The 22,077-nt window shown below is 37.1% G+C and overlaps 1 protein-coding gene across 1 annotated transcript; it reads left to right on the plus strand.

Annotated features, from left to right (window-relative positions):
* Positions 1 to 4,801: 4,801 nt before the first annotated feature.
* Positions 4,802 to 22,067, plus strand: LOC106160034 (uncharacterized). The gene is made up of 6 exons (XM_024074972.2): positions 4,802 to 4,968; positions 11,464 to 11,564; positions 12,222 to 12,357; positions 12,731 to 12,827; positions 13,256 to 13,339; positions 13,723 to 22,067. The coding sequence occupies exons 2-6, from the start codon at positions 11,494 to 11,496 to the stop codon at positions 19,986 to 19,988; spliced, it is 6,654 nt and encodes a 2,217-aa protein (XP_023930740.2). The 5' UTR covers positions 4,802 to 4,968; positions 11,464 to 11,493; the 3' UTR covers positions 19,989 to 22,067.
* Positions 22,068 to 22,077: the final 10 nt, after the last annotated feature.

Consider the following 22,077-nt stretch of genomic DNA (forward strand, 5'->3'; position numbering starts at 1 on the left):
TTGGGGGAGAAGAAAAGGGAAATATGGCACGTAAAAAAAACAAATAATAAAAAAATAATAATAATGATAAACGAAATATAATCACTATCTGAAAAAAAATTGTTCTTTAGTGATGAAATATGATTATAAAATCTCCAATGTTTTAGGAACTGCTCGAAAGAGATTAGAACATTTCTGACCACGTCAAGATTGTTGCGTTTCTTTTTCTCCTCCACGATCTCTCCCCTATAAAATGGACACGCACCTGTTTGCCGGAGAGCGGATCAAATCGATGGTTATCGGCTTGTTACGTAACGTGCTCCAATGTTGCATCTGCTTTCACAGGCACTAAGCCGTAAACAATTTTTACTCAGTGCGCGGGCGTAAAGGGGGGATTCCGTCTCAGATGCGAAAATTAAAAAAAAAAAAAACTACTATTGAATTCTTTTTTAATCTTTTGTATCACCCTTTTATCATCTTGTTCTGTGTGAAATTCAGTAAAACCTTTGAATAAAAAGGCGAAAGTGACAAAATATCTTTCTATAATTAACAAAGCTGAATCATTTTATTTATCATCATTAGTATCTTTATTTTGTCATTTCATTAAGAAAAGAGCTCTAATGGTAATTTCATTGTTTAATATTTTATCGTTTAATTAAAAAAATGTAATTAAGGGTTTATTTTAGAAGTTCCATATCATCGGAAGTGCTGTGTTATTATTATCATTATTATTATTATTATTATTATTATTATTATTATTATTATTATTGCTACATGCTTTATCATATTTAATCAGCTTTTGTTGGTATGAAGAAGGTAGGATATGTAAAAACGTGATTTTAAAATTGATTTTTTTTATTTTAGTGACTTTACTACCCGTTTTTACTCTATTTATTCCAGACTAATAAGAGAAAATAAGCAATCATTTCATCAAATTAGAAAATAGCAATCATACTTGCAACTTTTTCTGGAAAATATAGAAATGTTTATATAAACAGTATACGGGGTTTCGAAAGTGTTACATCTACCTTAATTCTTTTTCTTGTCGGATGTCGCGTTTCAATGCCTGAAGACATGGTCCTTTATAAATTTTTGAATTACTCAGTTCAAAAATAGTATTTTTCGCGCGAAATCAATATACATAGAAAGTGCATGAAACCGTCCACTCTCCTTTAACCTAAAGAAGAAAGAAGTTAAGTACTGATTGTTACATTTTATTTTCTTGTTAATCAATTGTATATTACGTATGTACATACATATACAGAGACTTATAGGGATCTGAAACTCAACAGAAGAGTCGGTGAGAGCTGCAGAATTGTTGAAAATCCAAATAAATTTTTTTTTCTCCTGTTATCTATTATATCCATGAAATAATTAAGAATTATCATAAACATAACTTTTTGTAAAGAACTGTTTTATGGTCTAAATTAAATGTTGTTGCTTTGAATAAAATGCATCCACAAAAACTGCATAAACTGATAACTGAATAAACTCAAGGAGTTATATCTCCTTGATAAACTGAACTGAATTCAAATGCATTTGAATAAATTGTCAAAATGTTGTATAACATCGTAATAAAAATATGTAAGTGCCTATTCTGACATGCAATAACCCCACTCTTTAGCCCCATGCACTAATTATCCGTGAGCTATATGGGGTTTGCGGCAAACAGCAACAAGATAAAGCCAAGATACTAACAATACACGATAATCAGAACTCGTCGGGGTTCATATTGGGGAAGAGCAAAATTATAACTATCAAGATAGAAATATATTGGCTGGATACTTTGTGGTTTATAAAAATGGTTTTTCAACTTTTCAATGGCAAAGCTGGCTTGACATCCATCAAGGGAATTTCATGCGGAGGGAATACCAACGGGAACTAGTTCTCTCAAAACCCGAAAGAGCCTCTTTTGTTTGAGCCGGTGGTTCCTCAAAAAGAAACCCGTCAAAATTAACCGGTTTGGAACAATATGGGTTCAGCAAGGAGCGGCGCCTTGGAGTCTGTGGTCACCTAAGAAGAAAATGAAGAATTCTCGCTCATTAAGGCATTGACAATTACCACAGGTTTCGTGGGCGTTCCGCCATACAAACGCGTACAGCTGCCGCACTAATATAACCAATAGTTGCAATATTGAATCAAACACAAAACAAACATTCGTTTACCGTATCATTTGCAGCTTAGCGATTGTTTATTGGTATAAGCGAGTTTCGTGTTATTTAGGAGCGACAGAAGTTAAGGCGTTAATTGATTAATATGATTGAATGTAACTATTTGTGAAGCGACGAAACTTTTCATGCTCGAAAATATGCAAAATTGTTTGTACTTATTCCAGACGTTTAGATTACAATCGTGCGCTTGCATTGGAAGTTAAATGTGTCTTGCCAAAATACATGTATGTACGTTGCTAAAATACTGGCTAGGTATGTCTCACATTCTATGATAAATGCTAAATGACATGAAACGTCGCTAAAATTTATTTTTAAAAGGACATAGAAAATAATAATCTGAAATTAAAATCGCAAATATGAAAAAAATGATGACTTAATGGGTATAATTTTGGTGACAGTATTTTCAGTGTGGAATCTACAGTATGTAGCTAGCTATTTGCTTGACCGCGCATTGGGCTAGCCTAATATTTAAATCTTAAAAACGATAAAGACTCTCAAATATATATTAACATGAACCTGGTGTCAATATTTCCCTATGAAATATACAGACATGTTGGTCTAAATGGTACGGGAAGTATTAAGAGCTCAATTGTTTAATTGAAATAACATCAGCAATAACAATTGTTTTATATTTCTTTTTCTTTTTTTCCATCTTTTTTAAATGATCTAGTCTCCATGCGAGATTTCGTTATTTCAGTTACTTACTTGCACCAGATTCAAAAGTTTAAACAAACCTTGTTAATAACAGCATGTAAATCATTTACAAAAACTAGCGCTATTTCAAACACGCTCGCGTGCGCAAGCACACACACACACACACACACACACACACACACACACACACAAACGCGCACCCACACACACAATTTGTGTGGCCTGCCGTAAGGGTTATAGTACATCATTTAATTTAAAAAAGAGGTAAAAATATTGATCGAAAACTTGTGCCTAAAATGTTTGCCTCTTCAATCACATGAATCAGTTGCCTGATATGTCTGAGAGCAGATTCAACACTTCTCTCATATTTAAAAGCGAAAAACTATGAATTAATGCCCTTATCCTTTGTACTCGATCCTCTAAGATATTTTCACCAAAATATATACATAAATAATGATTCAACAAAAAATGAATTAAAAATAAAAAAATCTTATTGTAGCCGTTGAATTTGGCCGTTTATGAATATTTATTAAAACAGAGATATATTTATTAAAACCGAGATATATAAGCCTAAGATTTTGTTTTGTTATAAAACTAAGGCTAAATTGAAGGCTCTGTCCAATAAGATTAGGCCAATGTTTGAAAAAAATACAGGAAGAAGCGAGAAGAAAAACAGATACATTTTAAGCACAATGGATTTTATTATATATGATACATTCGTTTCAAAATAGTATTTAAGGATTGAGTGACATATGCCAGTCATGAAATAACCCTAAAATTTGCCATGAAACATGAAATACAAGGATCCTTTTTTTTCTTTCTTTTTTTTTTTTTTTTACCGAAAACTGAATGTTTTTGCTAGCGCCTGACAAAGTAAAAAATTTGCATGCCCGGTAGAATATTGCATTTTTTCCAATCGTTCACGTTAAGTAACACACCAGTGTAAGGTATGTTGGACATGCTTTCGATACGTTTGCTAAATGCCAACCGTCAACTTCACCTTCAAACAGTGGCGGATTTAGAGGGGGGGGGGGGGGGGGGGGGCAGGGGGGTCCTGCCCCCCCCCCCTTCGGTTTCTAAAAAAATATCACACCAATATTCCCTTCTTGAAATTAGAATTTTGACTAGTTCTAAACCGTACCAAAGGGCACCGTTTGCCCTCCAAAACATCAAAAAAGTTGAGCAGGCCCTGAACCCCAGAGGCGATGCATCCGAGGCCTGTCGTTGACCCCCCCCCCCCCCCCTTCAACTAATCCTGGATCCACCCCTGTTCAAATACATGAACATGTTTATTTTGTTTTCGTCTGTTTCTATCTCCAAACCACACTCGCCAATGAAAAGTTAAATTGTGCTTTAACCCCCCCCCCCCAAAAAAAAAAAGGGGTGGGGGGGGGGTATGAATCAGTAGAGTCATGGAATTTCTAACAATAGCAAAACACGATTCAAATTAGCACAAATTCTAGCCTTTAGCTTTCAGTGGGTCAAAAACTCACCGAAAACTGGTCTTGTATTTGATAATAATAATTATATAGGCCGTAGACCCAGTGACCATGCATCGCCGAAGACTTTAACAAAAAGAAATAGAATATATAATACAAGTTCAACACAGCTATGTCTCATAGGCTTTGTAAATCTCACGCCATAACCTTTTCACAAACCTGATACCAAGTACATCAACACTGGAAGGTAGATAAAAGAAAAGAAAAAAACCTTTTTCGATTTTCTGGCGGCGCTTTGACATATGCAGTTATTACAAGTCTGCATAATCAATGTACAGCCATCATGTATAAACGCTGTTGCATTCGGTTACAATAACTCTTCTTCCATATTGATATTTATGGCTGTGCTGCACGACATGTGGTGTGTCAAACTGCTTGAACCTGAAAGACACATTTTTGGTTCTCCTCTCAGCTCCGATTGCACTGACATCCAAATGATGTATTTTTGACGATCTCACGCGAGGATTCCCGGGTTTCCCCGTTTCAAAACGAGGCCAAATAAATATTCATGAGACAACGTGAAATCAAAATGGCGGATGTAGCTTTCAAACTTTATTGCGATTCTCTTTGTCCCAATTAAAAGAAAATTCTAAGAGATACGAGAAGCGGAGATGTACCACAGGATCCAAGTACGTTTAGTGAGATAGGAAAATACCTGTTTTAAGGTGAGATACTGGGAAGAAGCTAGATTTAAAGAGTCTGGGGGTAACCCCCTTGTCGATTTCACTCTTTTCTGTGATTTATCAAAACATGTGTCCTGTCACTTTATCAGTATCAACTATAAACGGCACCATGCTCACTTTTGCTCACCATGATTCATGAAACAAGGCAGACACACGCAAAGTGTTATTTTCAATAATCTGTCGATGGAAGTATTTTGTTTTATTCTGTTCTATTTTAGACCCAGTCTCCTCAATTCTCCCTGATTGATTGTTTCATTCGAGGTAAAATGAATTGCCTCTGGTGCAACTTTTAGCCATTTGTCAGTTACGGGCATAGATCTAAAAGAGGATGGGTATTCACTGTAAAGTTATCTAGAAAACAGAGGCCCTGCAGTTTTGCTGTCAGCAATTTCAAAGGGCACTGTTTTTTTTCTGAAAATTGGAGCTTTTTACCCTCTTACTTGACCAATCTTGAAAATGCTAGAGCTGAGATAAAATTTTGATGCAGAGCAGACATTTTTCAGTCAAAAGGGCAGTTCTTATAACCCCCCCCCCCCCCCCTTTCTAAAGACCTGCTTTATCTTAAAGTGACTAACTTACTATAAATAAAACAGAAGTAATCTTATTACAGTACTTAGTAAGTTTCTGGGTGTTTTCCAAACAAGCATTTTTATGCCTCACCATTCTGGATAATGGTCAGATATCTTAATGTGACATTGAGATACTTAACGGTAGGTAACAATGATGTCATCTTAGGGAGTTTTACATCATATGGATACATGTGCAAGCCACACAGATGATGTACTTGAAAGCTAATGCTCTCCAAAACTGTCACTGTTGTAGAAAAGGGACATTTCCATCATCATATTAAAATATTTGCAGTTAACCTTGGAATTCTGTCTGTGGAAAACTTATAATGCACATTAGTATCATTGTGATTTGATTTTAATTGATTTACTTTTTACCGTGTATGGACTCCAGTTAGTAGAGAAGGGCTTGAAAGCAAGCACTTGGTATATACTGGACAAGGGGGTACTTGGGGGGTAGGGGTGGGTGGGGTAGAAGGAAAGTGACTCTTGGTCCATTATTAAGGGAAGGGGTACCAGGGGGTATGGAGGGAGGGGGAGAGTTGATTGTTCCAACAGAAAATAGAGATCAAATTGCCAAGTTGGATGTTCTGCTCATTTTTTTCACATATGGACTGACTCCAGCAACAAATGCAGTATACAAACATATGAGGATACGAGTACCCAATTATTGCCAGCCAATTTTTCAGCAAGGTTTTTTGATAGGTGAATCCTTCTCATCATGCTCATGTTTGTACTAGTACTTGTATGCTTATTCATAAATAATTCTGTAGGTGCATAATTTTAGAGATGCCCCCCCCCCTTCACTCACACACGCAAGCATGCACACACACACACACACACACTGTCACATCACAGGGTAAAACCATAGTTTATAACATGGAATTAGACTAAGGATATATTTTAGTTTATTTACAGCTTGAGACTTGAATGTCTTTAGCTGTTGAAAATTTTAATTATTGCTAGATACCAGTAATAATAAAATACTTCAAAATATAACTTCCTTAAAAGTTGAGTAAGATTTGTCTTTACAATTAAATTATGAATGTTCCCTACAGTGGGTAGATTTGGTTGATACTTTGGTTAAATGTCTTCATGTAAAGGAGTGAAAAGGAAAAAAAAAAACAGTAAAGTGATAATTGTGTTATTCAGAGAAAGCTCTTTCTTGGAATATGTTTTGCAATAACAGGAACTTGAGAGGGGGGAAGGACTCATTAACTAGTATCAACATTGATGAAAACTATCTCTGTCTTTTATTTCCCCCACCTGTGGTAATTACAAGTATGTGTATTCATTTATAGCAACTGTTTTGCTGTTTCCTTGGTATGTGCATGTATTTTTACATTCACATGTGAATGCTTGTAAGCATGCACTCACACACACACATGTACTATTGACAAAGCCTACCATTTATGATTGTGTATGTGGGAATTCTCTCCATGTTTAATCTACGTATGCAACAATGATATTTATTTATAAACAAGACAAGGTTTATATATTTTAGATATTAAAATATTTTGAGAGAGCTTCGGACATATTCTTTCAATGAGTACACTACAGGTAATGCTATCTGGTGTTGACTGTATTGAAGCGCTGAAGGAAATTGAAATAGGTTTCAGAACAAATATTTTGTCCCCTCATACATTTTCGCAGCATTTTCAATATTTACAGAAAATTTTATCTTTGTCCTGTCTTCTTTTTCTACTTATTTTTGGTATTTTAATAAACAAAAATTACATTTTTCGGAGTCTTTTTGTTTCACTCTTCAGTGGTGTTTGATTGCTATCAAACACATGTTAAATTAAATTATAAATTCTTGCTATATATATCGATTCACTTTGATGTTACAGTAATAAATGAGTTGAAAATAAAGAAAGACTTAAAGTGATTTTTTTCATGATTTGAATACTAGAGGCAAGTTAATGACCTCTGATTACCTGAGTCCTTTTCTCTTTGTAATTTTAAGGTAAATATATAAATACAGTACCTCTTCACACAGAAGTTTTTAGGATTTTTCCCCACATTGGACCTGCAATTGCTAACATAGGACAGTAGCATCTGGAATTTCTGTCCATGTAAAATAATGCAGGCTCCTGTGAAAGTCATTATATATTGACTTTTAGTTTTTAGAAAATGATGGTGGTTATTTTACACACTTACTATTACTTTGTTGAGTGCCACTTAAAGGAAAGGAAGGAAAAATTAAATACATTTTTTTCCTGGAAGACAGCAATTTGATTGCAAACTTTGGCAACTGCTTGTATGGGTAGCATTTGGGAGGTCATTTAGTTCTGTGGGGGTACGAGTCAGTTCATCAAAATTATAGAGTTAATTTGCAGAATAGTTACTCCTAATGAATACCAATTTTGTTATATACTGCTAATAGTGAAACAGGTAAGGCAAGTTGCCATTATCTGATATGATCACAAACAAACCATGTCATAAATATTTCTGTTAAGGTCCCACGTGTATTGTATTGTATTGTATTGTATTGTATTGTACTGTATTGTAATAGTGGTTACAGGAAAACAATTAACTTCTTTCTAACAGTTTCTTCAATTGTTGTACTCGTGAGATGAGAGACAGAGATTTTATTTTCTGAAGTTAAGGCTGATACATTTAGATTTATATCAACCACACACAGCCATGTTTCATACAGTATTGATGGGTCAAGCTTTCTAGTTTATTTTTAATTTGCTGGATCTGAGGTGCATTCAGTGCTACATACAGGTGCACTGAAAATGGGTCATTTTAAGAGAACAAACCATTGCCAGTTTATTCAAAACTAATGCACAACTTAGTGTTGAGTTATCTTAAAAGATAAATAAAAAACACAGGGATGAATTTCCTTTTTTTTTTTTTTTTTTTTTTTTGCGGGGGTTGGGGGGATTGACAATAAAGAAATGGTAAGAACCATTTTGATTACATGTACTAACAGAACTCAGATAAGGCATGTTTTAACATGTTAAAAACAACTGAGTTGTCTTGAGTTGTGTTGATGGACATGGATAGTCTGAAAAGCTTGTTATTTGGTGTAGCTTGGGTTTCCATGCAATTCTAAATCATTTGCTCTGCTGTGTTCAGATTTGTTACCATGAAATGAAAGGTTACCGACGAGGAAGAGTTCAAAAGTGTTGGCAGAATGCCAAAATGCCTTGGATTTGACCTAGTGGTTACATGCAAATTTCAAATCTCTTTTTATGTACAGACACAGATGTGTCTGTACATATTGCCATCACCTGCGTCTGTCGTCGCCGATGGCGATGCCGATGGCGATGCCGATGACGATGCCGATGGCGATGCCGGCGCCGTGCACTTTCCTTGTAAACACGATAAGTGGAGGGCAGTTTTACTTTTTGGCTTTATATTTACAGAGCTGATGAATATTCATAAAACGCAGGTCAAGTTCGAAAATCAGCATGATCGGGCCATTATTGTAGAAGTTATGCTGTTTTTTCACTTTTCAGCATATTTTTCACATTTCCTCAGATTCAATTCTTAGGCATGTTAACAGTCTCATTATTAAACTAATAAGATACGTAAAAGTTTTTGTTTGACATTTCCTGCATCTTTACAACATTGTTAGTTGATTTTGTAAAAGTGATGGTAAACTTGTTATCGTGTATTGTGTAATAAAGTTTCAAAAATGGAAATAAACTCATATCATTGCAGTTTGTCAGATTCAATCATTCACTATGTTCAGAATCTCAGAATGGAAGAAATTGGACATTTAACACTGCTCTATTGATATTTTTCCCATCTCATCAATTTTCTTAGTTGATCATATAAAAATGGCAGTAAACTGTTAATTTTGTTTTATGTTAAAAATTGTTAAAAATGGAAAAAAAAAAACATTTTAGAACAGTGCTGTCTTGTTTACATTTTGGCATTTTCAAGTTGTGACTTTGAAGTTCCATGGGCCTGAAGACCTTTGCTAGTCAAATTTTCTGAATATCCATGATACTAGTATTTTATTATTAAAAATTGATGGTCATTATGATGTTAAACATTATGTAATATTGCATCAAAATTTGAAAAAAAAACTATTTTGGGCACTGCTCCCATGATGACCATTTAAGAAAAACCATGTCACTTACTGTTCTCAAACAGTACAGTAAATATATATAGATGTGTCTGTACATATTGCCATCACCTGCGTCTGTCGTCCCCGTCATCGCCGGTGCCGGCGCCGTGCACTTTCATTGTAAACACGATAAGTGGAAGGCAGTTTTACTTTTTGGCTTTATATTTACAGAGCTGATGAATATTCATAAAACGCAGGTCAAGTTTGAAAATCAGCATGATCGGGCCATTATTGTAGAAGTTATGCTTTATTTTTCACTTTTCAGCATATATGCAACACTGTAAACACTTTCCAAGGAAAACCATAGGCCTGTTGTCATGAAACTCACAGGAGTAATCTATCTTACTAAAACGCAGGTCAAGTTAGAAAATCGGCATGATCAGTCCACTATTTTAGTAGTTATGCTTTTTTTTCACTTTTCAGCATATATGCAACACTGTAAACACAATATAAGAAAAACAGATAGGCCAATTGTCATTAAACTCACAGGAGTGGTCAATAGGCCAATTGTCATTAAACTCACAGGAGTGGTCAATCCTGCTAAAACACAGGTTGAGTTAAAAGATCAGCATAATCGGGCCATTATTTTAGAAGTTATGTTGTTTTTTCACATTTCCTCAGATTCAATTCTTAGGCATGTTAACAGTTTCATTGTTTAATTAATAAGATATTAAAAGTGTTTGTTTGACATTCCCTGCATCTTTACAACATTGTTAGTTGATTTTGTAAAAATGATGGTTAAATTGTTATCGTGTATTGTGTAATAAAGTTTCAAAAATGGAAATAAATTCAATCATTCACTATGTTCAGAATCTCAGAATGGAAGAAATTGGACATTTAACACTGCTCTATTGATATTTTTCCCATCTCATCAATTTTTTTAGTTGATTATATAAAAATAGCAGTAAACTGTTAATTTTGTTTTATGTTTAAAAATGTTAAAAATGGAAAAAAAGCGTTTCAGAACAGTGCTGTCTTGTTTACATTTTGGCATTTTCAAGTTGTGACTTTTAAGTTCCATGGGCCTAATATTTTATAATTAAAAATTGATGGTCATTATGCTGTTAACCATTATGTAATATTGCATCAGAATAGAAGAAAACACAATTTTGGGTGCTGCTGCCATGATGACCATTATGGGAAAACCATGTTACTTATGATTGCCAAACTTTCAAAAAAGAAATACAGGACTAAAATGCAGCTGGAGTTGGAAAAGCAGTCTAATTGACTTCTTTTTCTGGAAGTTATACATTTTCAAAGTGTGAACTTGAACTCCCATGGGCCTTATGCTTGTTACACATTTTACTTACATTGGTATTACCTGTTAAGCACAATTAAAATTTGATGTTGAATTTGCAGTTTAACATAATGTACTTTTGCATCAGAATTGACAGTAGCCTATTTTGTTATTTCCTGCTTTTTGTCTGTACATTTGACAGCTTTGCTGCCTTGTTTTAATTCCAGTAGACATTTCACTTTTTTTAGATTCATAGTGTGCAGTTACAAAAACATACTGTTTTGGCATCAGTCCAGCTTGCTTTTCACAACTTCTGATAATCTCTTTTAGATATGCTTACAAAGTATTGGAGTTGGGGAACATACATATTCATGTCAGTTTTGGTTGAATGCAATATTTGCACTATTTTTGACTTAAAAGATGGAAAACTTGTTTAGAAAAAACGTGGGAGTGTTGTAAATCAATAGAAAATATGTTACTGAATTTTACATATATATTCTCTCTATATATGAACTAGTGTAGTTTTTTCATTTTAGTAAGTTAAATTGGTAGTTTCGTGATTGAAGTTTATTTCAAATTTTGTTTTCCAGGTTTGACATTTTACCTGTGCAGACACCAAAATGAATGGTCTGGTACACACTGAGACGGTCAACCTATTGGACATCATGGAGGGGGCAGACTCAGCAGACATGTGAGTGTATGAGAACGTGTGTATGTATGTGTGCAATTGTGTGTGTGTGTGTGTGTGTGCACGTGTGCAATTGTATTTGTGTGTGTGCATGTGTGTGTGCGCGTGTGCAATTGTGTTTGTGTGTGTGTGTGTGTGTGTGAGTGAGTGGGAGGAGAAGATTGTTTGCACAATTGTTTCCTCAGGAGGGGAGTTGGTGAAAGCCCATTTACTGAGCTCTTTTAAACAAATGATTTTTTGTCAGCAATATGTTTGTGACATCCACTTGTACAGAGTGGATATTAGATCAAAACTTTGCAGACTCATTTTGTATCTATTACATAAAGGCTAATGATCATATAGATTGTAATTGATTTGAAAAAAATATGTGCCTGAGAGGGTAAGCCTCAAAATAGAAATTCACTGTTATTTTGGAAACTTCACGTCCGTTATTTAATGATTTTTTCTTGTTACTCACAGCAATGTGCTATCTGACATTAACTAAAATTAATATTTTCAGGCATTTCAATTTTCTAGGAAGTAGTATACTAAAGGCTTTATTATGGGGGGGGGGGGGAAATAAATCAGTCTTATGTAGTATTCATTACAAACTGCAATCTGCCTGAGCCTTTTCAGTTTATTTGCAATGCATATCGTTTTGTATTTCAATTCATGTCACAGGGCCTCTGTACCCATCTCCAAAGGGCGTAATCGGGAGGCGCACAGGGGCAATGAAAAAAAGAGGAAAGAGAAGACAAGGACACTGATAGCACAGATAGCTGATATGTTGCCTGGTTACGCATCTGTGAAAAACAAGGTATGTATGGAGTGAATTATGGATATGTTTTCTGATTATGTTGTCAACATGGTTGCATAAAAATGTGATTGAATACTCCATAAATTCAATTTTAGAATACTAGGGTCTCACAAAATGTATGGAAAATATTGAATTCACATTAAGAGCATGCAGGTACCTTGGGTACCTTTGAGATTTCCTCTTGTCTTCTGAGGCTTAGTTCACTTAATGAACTTCTTTTTATTTTTTTATTCATTGACATTAGCTATGTTTAAATGACACAAATCATGGAGAAAATAAAGGATGAAAAAAAAAGATTTCTACAGATGTTGTGATGAACTGCAACTATAAATACTGTTTTGATGATCAATTCATACCGAGTCATTATTTTCAGTCCATGAACATGACACTGGAGAGGGCTGTCATGTACATGATTGAACTGAAGGAGAAGAATGACCAAATGCTTCTCAATGACCCTAACCTGTACAGAGGTATGGAGGGGTTATTGGGGGGGAGGGGGGGGGGTAATTGCAGGTGGGCTGGGGGGGGGGGGGGGGAGGTGCAGCCGATTTTGAGTTGGAGGTTGGGTGTAGATGAAGGGTTTTGTAAGGGATAAATGCAACTAGATGTAGATGGGGTGAGGAGAATTACAAATTGCTTAAGGCAAAGGTGGGGGGGGGGAGGTAGGAAATGGTATCGATTACTTGTCAGTGGGGTTGTAGGGAATTTTAGGTGCAAATATGAGGGACTTGTGATGAAATGTCAGAGGCTGAAATATCAAGTTACGGTATGTCATTGAAATTGGAGGCTTTAAAAATTTAAAAGTAATTCAATTAATATACTAGCCCACTCTTTTTCCTACTGTGAACTATTTTTCTTCTAGTTCAACTTATTTATTTTTTGATAAAAATTATTTCAGAGGAAGAACTGAGAAATGTGAAGGAAAACATGCAGCAGTTGACTGCAGAAAGGGACAAGTATCTTAGACTTCTAGAGGCTGCAGGTGAGGGGAGTTAATAATTTAGTGACAGCTGTAACACAGGCATGCAAAATTCAATATTCCTTATAAAGAAACTTTGAAAAAAAATGGCAATAAAGCATACCTTGACTTCCATTTAAAGTTGCTTGATTTTGTAAATTAAGTAGCATTTTATGAAAAAAAGTCTTTTCTACTCCCTCTTTTTTTTAAATATTATATAAAAGTAACATTTTTGAATAATTGATTAGGGAACAATTCAAAATTATGGATAGTAATATTTTTTAAACATATGAAAAATTGGTTAATTGACCCTTTTATATTTAAACTTTTCAAATTCCAGTATTACTTGATAGGCGGCAACTTAATTATTTCCTCATATCATTATCTTCCTTATTCCTTTTTTCCAGGAATTCCACCGGACAGTAATCCTAGTGCCTTGTGGAAAGGTGCCAAGAAGGGAAGCCAATATGAAAAGCTTCAAAACTTTTCCATGCAGAATTCCACTGGAATTGTGAAGGAGGATAACCATCAGCCTGAGGGAGAAGATCAGAAGAAAAAATTCTGGCCAAGAAAAAACCTTGTGAGCAGTGTACTTAAGTCAAAGAAATCAGAGGATTTTAATGAACATCTAAACAAGGCTGCACAGTTGGTGCCACCAGAGGCCCCTGTTGGCAGTGATGGAACCATGATGGTCCCACTCCTGAATGCCAATGGTCAGGTCATCACACAGCTGACCATCAACACTGGGCCACAGCAAGGAGGCACTGGACAGTCTCCAAGTCAGAATGTCCTGTTTATGTCGCCAAACGGCAGTGCTGTTCTGCAACCTCATGCTGCAGGATTACGGGGAGCTGTACAGCAGCCAGTAACGATGGGGAGCTCTGGGGTTGGGAACCAATCAGTGGCTGGTTCTCAAAGTGTCTCGCCTACTAGCAGCTCTGCAGTGACTCCAAACTCAAACTCTACGAGCGTCACACAGTCTCTGAACTTGAATGCTCCCATTATGTCTACAAATGTTGACAATGGAAACACCCACCCAGTGACTTCAACCAATCAAAATGGCATGCTAAATATAATGCCCAATCAGAATATGGGATTGCCTATCTTGCCTGGTGGCCCACCAGGGACTGCACTCATAAACCAAAATGGGCAGTTGATATTTGTTGGTGACCAAGGTTTACCGCTGATGCAAGGGAACATAGGCCTTGGTTCACAAATGCCGCAGTCATCGTCCAGCAATTTCCAGGCGCCATCTGAAGTTCACAACCAAGGTCAGGAGGATGGAACATCCATGGCATCATCATCATCAGCACCAACCACTTTGACCAACCATCAACCTGGTATAACATCATTGCCAAGCAGTGTCACCCAATCCTTGGCTGCTAGGCAGCAGCCAGTCGCCCCTTCAGTACAGAGCTCTACTGGACCACAACAGGTCAACAGTTTACAACCTGGTGGTCTGCTAACTGTGAATAATCAATCTGGAGCTCCAAGCCAGCACCCCACAGCTTTGATGCTTCCTAATGGACAAATTATCCCTGTAGTGACTCAGCCATCCATGCTTCTGCAGGGTGCAACCCCTGTACCTGGTGGTTTCATTATTCCAGCCAATCAAGCTAGAAATTTAAATATGCCACCACAACAGCAGACTACTGGGTTGCCTGGAAGTCAGGCCCCGCCAGTGGGGTTGCCAGCTTCTGGGTTGCTCATGACAACCCAGGCTACCATGCCAACAGTTGCTATGACTACTGTGTCTTCAAGCATAACTGCGCAAACTGCTTTACCTTCTTCCCAAACAGTTGATATGAATATGGCTGCTGGATTACCCTCCCAAACAGTTCACCTTTTTGGGCCTGGTGCTAAAATGGGAGGGGCTGTGTCAGGGAGTGGTTCACGTCCCTCGAGTAGGTCCAGTCAGCAGGGAAAAAATTGCCCCAATGGTGCCAGCCAGTTACATAATACTCAATCAGGAGCGCCTGTAATGACTGCAGAGAACAACTCTCACAACAGGATGACTGTGCCCCTTAGTCAATATGCCACAGATTCTTCAAATTTTCCTGTCACTGGGGTCAAGACTCAGACTTTAGGACTCCCACCAGGAACAGGGATAGTTCCAACAAGTGATGCCCAGAACTTCAGCAGTGGAACCATCACACAAGTGACTTCTACTTCAACAGTCACTCAAGCCCCTGTGATAACATCAGGGACTGCAGGTCAGCCAGGCACAATCACACTACAGCCAGGTGCTGCTACCATGGTACCCATATTCACATCACAGGGGACTATCTTGATTACACTGCCACCTGGTAGCCAACCAGGCTTGATTGTAGATGGCAATGGAGTCCCCCTGTTTAACACTGTCTCTGCCTCCAACCAAGCTCCTGCCACCCCTACAAGTCAGGCACAGGGGTTGAAGAAGCCAGGACAGCGTATCATTAAGCCAAAACCTCCCTCTGGGGAATCTGATAGTTCCCTGTCATCTACTTCTGGTAGTAAAAAGAAGAAAAAGTCAAAATCAAAATCCCAGAAGTCATCGCTGTGGGATGCACCTCTTTTCAGAGATGTCAGCCAAGCTGGAGAGGAGGACGGAAACAAAAGTAAGGATACCAGCAGCTCTGAGGCTGCAGATAAGAATAAGCAGGAGTCGACTACTGATATCCTTGCCAAGGCTGCAGAATCAATATTTTCCAGTGAAGGATCTCCTGGTGGATTTTATAATGCAGATGATGATGACAGACTTGAAATTGATACAAGTGTCACTGAAGCAAATGAAGAGAGTGATTCCCAGATCAAGTCTCCTTTATCAAAAGGCAGTGCCTCTCACTCTCCGGTGAAGTCACCATTTGCAAAAGGTGAAAGAGGCCGTTCTCCAGTAAGGTCTCCTCTATCAAAAGGACAGTCATTTCCCATGAAATCACCATCTTCAGAGAAAGAGGTTGAAAAGGGAAGAACTCGAAACAAATCTAATAGTCACAAGAACAAGCAGAATGATAGCAAAGAAGGCACTAAAAAAGATGTGAAACGATTAAACGAAGGTCACCAAATTGATATTACTGTGAATCCAGAACATTTTCCTGGGTATTTTACAGAACAGAGACTGACTAATGATCAGAGGTCTTGTTTTGATACAAATGAGGTTGCCTTCTCCAACAGTGTTGGGCAAGGAACCAAAAGTCCTCCCAACCCAAAATCTCAGAACAAAAGAAAAAAATCAGGAGATTCCACTGCAAAGAAAGCAGAATCTCAAGAACACATATCTGTAGTTAATTCTCCTCCTAATACATCGAAGTCTCAAAAGAGACGTCAGTCTATAAAAAGTCCAGAGCGTTCAAAACAAAATAAGAAGTCAACAGAGAAGCCAAAGTCGAAACAAGCTGAAAAAGTTCAAGAGGTTTTCCCAGAAACAATTGAATTCTCCGAGACTGAGCTCTCTGATGTACTAGATCAAGTTGAGAGTCTTGGAAAACCTGTAGATGAGGAGCCAGAAAAGAAATCACGGTCTAGAAAATCCAAGTGTGATGCTGATGAGGAACCTCACCCCAAGAAAAGGCGGAAAGGCCCATCCAAAGGGTTACTTTCAATGAAAGGAAAAAGTGCAACTGATAGTGTGTTGCAAAATAAAAGTATGGACATTTTTGAATTTACAGATGATTCACCGTCTCCTCCTGCACTTGTGATAACAAATGAAAACACTGAAACTAAGGTGCAGTTGCCTAAAAGCCCTGATAAGATTTCACCTGGTAAGGGGACTCTGCCTAGGTATAATGTATTTAGTAATGAATTGAAACAGAGAAAACGAACAGTAAGCCAGGATCAGTTGGATGACAAGCAGGATGATAGGGAACAGCCTACTGATGAGCATAACAGCTCTTTTGAAAGTGGTGAGAATTTATTTGAAACTCTATTTAATGCTGCCACTGCAGCAGGACAGAATACTGCCGTGACAGCACAGAATCATAATGAATCAGATAACTTAAATCTACTCTCTGACATGGCATTGTCTCAAAACTATACTGCCAGCCAATCCAGAATCTCGAACAAATCATCAGTACAGAAGAACTTACAAGAAAATGGAATGGGACAAATGGAAAAGACAAAAGGGGAAACGGAATGCCCAAGTACTAATGCAGCTGGTTACAATTATTACTCTGTTATTACTTCCAGTTCTCAACAGTCTGTTATTGGTAACGATGTAAGAGAAAAACAAGGAGCCCAAGATGTGATGAAAGGTAATGGCCTTGAATCTGGTGAAGAGCTCAGATCTCCACAAAGGTCAAATGAAACTTCCTTTTCAGCTTCTCAGTTGAGTTATTCTGCAGAATCCTTATTTACACCTAGTTCTAACCCTTCGTCAGCAAGGCAGGTTATCCAGTCACAAGAGCAAGGCCCACAGCCACAGGTCATTCAGCAACGGGATACCTTTTCACAACCACAGACCCAACAGAAGCAGAATGCGGAGCGATTTGTGCAAAGAAGTCCCCAGCAGAGTGCATCTTTTCCATCCCAAGGAGGTCTTCCTGCAGTGAGTTCTGATCCTGGCAGTCAGCGCAGTGGTGCTCCAAGTACTGTTCACTACATGCCACAGCGAAGCCAGGAAAAAATGATGTCACCTCCACCTCCTAGACCTGATGGGCGGACTAGGACAGCATCAGGCTTTTATTCTGCAGAAAATTTTGTACAACCTTCATCGAATTCTGTCCCAAGGGGAGGCCCATTGTCTCAGAACAACCCCAGTGAAAATAGAGCACTGCCGCTAAGTCAACCTTCTCCTTTGAGTCAGGGTCCAATGTTTTCTCCTGAAAAGAATCAAGAAAGGGGAGGTGGACGCTCAAGAGAAAACAGCCGAGAACGGAGGCAGCCTGATACAAATACCAATGTTGGATCAGCTCCTGTGTCATCTTCCCAGGATTCATTTGATTTTCACAACACATCCACCTTTGGATTAACTAGTGTCCCTCCAGCTAGCGCAGAGTACCTCAGAGCAGGTGGTATCCCAGCCCCTCCAGCACCCTCTGGCATAGGGACATCTTTCACATTTACATTAACATCAACTTCCTCTGCACCTCCTACATCATCAACAGCAGCTTTTGGTCAGATGCCCCACCACCAGTTTCCCTTCTACCCCCTTCATCCTTCTTTGAGTCAGTATGGTGCTCCACTGCCTGGGATGCCTAATCCACCTCCACTTAACCTGTCTCGGGATGAGAATTCCAGGCAAAAGGAAAGAGGGCCAAGCAGAACGCTGCCTGATATACAGCAGCAAAATCCAGGGTTGCCATCTCATCCTTCTGGGGCCATCCCTGGCCAGGGTCAGAGTCAACAGCCAGAGTTTAGTCCCCAGGGACATTTACTTAGAACCCCTTCTGGAGTTGGGCAAAATCCCCAACAGCGACAACATGAGCTTGCCCAGAATCGAGGCCAGGATAATAATAATATGCAGCCAATTCCTGTTTCCCATAGCAGAGAACCAATGAATCCTCCTCAGCATCTTTCACAAGGAGAGACCAATGCCAATTCATTCCAACGCTCTTCTTACAGTAACCCATCAGATAAGAATTCTCATTCAAGGACACCTGGTCTAACAAGCCCACCTTTACATCACAACGATACTTTGTCAGATTCCAGCAGGATGGCTATGCCTCAAAACCCAAACTATGGACAGAATTATGGAAGATCATCATCCAATGACTTTCAAAATGTGTCCAGTTTGTCATCTCATTATGAGCCCCCACCACTTCATTATGCACCTGGACCACCACAATCTACCAATCAAAATGCCCCTAACATTCAAAAGTCATCCAACCAAAGTGAAAGACCAAAGAAGTCAAGCATAGCACCCAAAGCTTCAAGGCACATTTCTTCTGCATCAGAAAGGCCATCCAAGTCCATGCCCAAGAAAGGAATGACTCGGCAACAGCAGCAACAGTATGAAGTTGATACAAACTTGTCTAATTCCATTTTTGAATCAAATCGTAGTATGACTCCATACTTTTCAATTTCAAATTTACCACCCTCGCCTCCAAGAAATGACGGGCCAACTTATATTCCAAGTAATATTTTCCCTGGTCCACCACCACCTTCAAGCAGAAGTATGACAGACCAGAGTGCTTATCATAAAAATCCAGACATAAATGCCACTTTCAATTCATTGTTCAACCCTTCCAGACCAGGACAGAATAGTCTTGGACTTAACTTTCAGCCACCGAGCTTTGGAGTAAACAGTGTCCATGGAAGTCATGCCAGCACTGCCAGTATTAATCCACATACAAATAGCATTTCAGTTATGACCCCGCATGTGCCAAATTTCAACTTGACTAACATTTTTGGGGAAATGCCAAATCCTGGTCAGCCAGACACCTTGAATATCTCGCCAATCAAATTTCCTACAAATAATCCCATTTTGCCCCCGCCGCAGGGTGGTATGGACCCTAATTCTTTGCACCACCACCAACAAGCTGGGACATTGTACCATAATAGGCCGCACCCCCCACCAGCGGTATTGCATAATATGAGTATAAACAATATCCTAGGGCATCACAACCATCATGGTTTTGAGGCCCGCCCAATGGCACCTCCTGGAATGAACAATCCTGTAGGGCCGCCGTTTCATGGCCATGGACACACCCCTACATTTGGAATGCCCCCATTGAACTTCACTATGCATGACCACTAACACTGTTAGGACTCTTGTTTCTTTTTCTTTTTATTTATATTTTTGTATGGAAAAGTTTTGCAGAAAATTCAGTCAAGGAAGTAAAACAGTCATGGAATAGATTTTATTTGATGAACATAATGTGCAAACTGAAAATTTGACAAGAAATATGTGCATTTTCTGAATATAGATTTGTTGTTCATAACATATACATTTATAGAGAGGGTTATTCACATAAATCCCATTGTCAGGTTCACTCTATCATTGATCACCAGATGGTAAAGGAAATCTGTTTTAGCTGTAGATAATATCACTGATTAAGAAAAAAAAAGTTATTTTAATTTTTATTTAAAATGTTTAATTATCGTCTTTATTTTATTAATTTTATTAATTTAATTTAAATTTCATTTGATCTTTCATTTATTTTTTTGCATAACAAATCAAAGTGCTAGAGTGAACCCAACAATGCCAGATTTCATTTTCATTGTTTAGATGGTGCTGTATAGAGAACAATTGCAATATCTGTGCTTTGTACCAAATGTTTATATGGTTTTGATTTTTAAAAAAACTTTCTTGAAGTCATGTCAGTGGTGTTTATAAGTTTTTTTTAATCAAAATTTTATTTTTGTTACTATTACCATTAGTACCCTGTGAATTTCTTTTTGTTGCTTTGTGAGGTTTTACAGAGAACTAATGTTTTGGATTTACATCAGTAAAATGTAGGTTGGGGCAAAAACAGAAGACTTTCTTCACATATAGCTTAGTAGGAAAATGGCATACAGCAAGGAAATTCAGTATCAGAAAGTTTCAACTCAACTTGCTCCCAAAGAGCTTTGTAGTGCCTATATCAAAACTACTTACAAATTTTTTTATCTCGTTTACTTTTAATTATTTATTTTCAAGATATCTCACTTTTGTGAAGTTTTTGCACCATGGACCCAACGAACATTCATATTTTAATTTTTGTTTTCACCCCCAAATATTATCAACACACTGTTTTGTGAAATAGAATCGACCAATTATGTTAAAATTTAATAATTTAAATATTTTTCAATGGAGGTTTAATTCCATAGAAAAAAAGTGCAATGGCCAAAAGTGGCAACTGAGATTTTTTGAAATAATAAAATGTTCTGAAAACGATCCTTCAAAAAGAAAACAGTGCTGGAAAATTGTCAGGAAATAATCCAATTGAGGTATGATTTATTGATGAATATTACCAAATGTGATTTAAGTATTGAGCATGCAGTTTCTGTACATAATAGAACATAAACATTATTTGAAATCTGAGGATTATAGTGTACAGAAATGAAATTTATGTGAATGTATAGATGTGTAAACATTTTAAAATAGTGAAAAGTGGAGTTTTTTTATGTATTCAATATTTGTCATTATTTTATGATTTTTTAAAATTTGAGTGAAAGATGGCTGAGAATTGTCAGCTCTCATAAGTTTTAGAATTTCTAATTCATAAAAATTGTGCTGGTGTTGTTAGATAATTTTGTACACCTGCTTTTAAACTTGGACAGTTGCTGAAGATCTATATGCTTTTGGGCTTGCGTATTGATGGATGTATTTTTATAAGTTATAAAGAAACAAATGGTGTGTATAACATATAAATAATTTTTAAAGAGATGAACAACATATCATTATGTACATATACATCCTCATTCTTTGTCATCTTTTCTTATTTTTATTCAGTAATTTTATACTCTATAGTTTTAGTGTTTTGTCATAATTAACTGTCTGATATTTTTCTGAAGAATGAAGGCACCCAAACTTCTGGGTTAAAATATAAACAGGTATGCATTGAATGTCTTATACAAACTTTATAAGTAAATGTGTGAATGAATGGAAGTAGGCATTATGTGGATAAATGCAGTGTATGAGGAAATCTGATAGATGGTCAGTAAAAGAGGCAGAAGTATTGTTGAATAAGTAAATTAGATATTTTATCATGTCCTTGTGATTATATTGAAATGTAATCTGCAATGCTTTCATCATATATGCTGTACTTGAACTGTTTTATTATGTAGATGACAATGTGTATTTGTATCCTTTTATATACAAAGTGAACTTATAAAGATAATTTATATTGTTAAAGCTTGTGTTC

The sequence above is a fragment of the Lingula anatina genome, chromosome 7 (genome assembly GCF_051362555.1).
Source record: "Lingula anatina isolate TDL-2025a chromosome 7, LinAna3.0, whole genome shotgun sequence".
In the NCBI taxonomy this organism is placed as follows: domain Eukaryota; kingdom Metazoa; phylum Brachiopoda; class Lingulata; order Lingulida; family Lingulidae; genus Lingula; species Lingula anatina.

Bases quoted from the DNA above. Each gene is read 5' to 3' on its own strand.
- LOC106160034 (XM_024074972.2), top strand. From the start codon at position 11,494: ATGAATGGTCTGGTACACACTGAGACGGTCAACCTATTGGACATCATG. The intron at 12,358-12,730 runs GTATGTATGGAG...CATTATTTTCAG, and splicing joins ACGCATCTGTGAAAAACAAG to TCCATGAACATGACACTGGA. The intron at 12,828-13,255 runs GTATGGAGGGGT...AAATTATTTCAG, and splicing joins TGACCCTAACCTGTACAGAG to AGGAAGAACTGAGAAATGTG.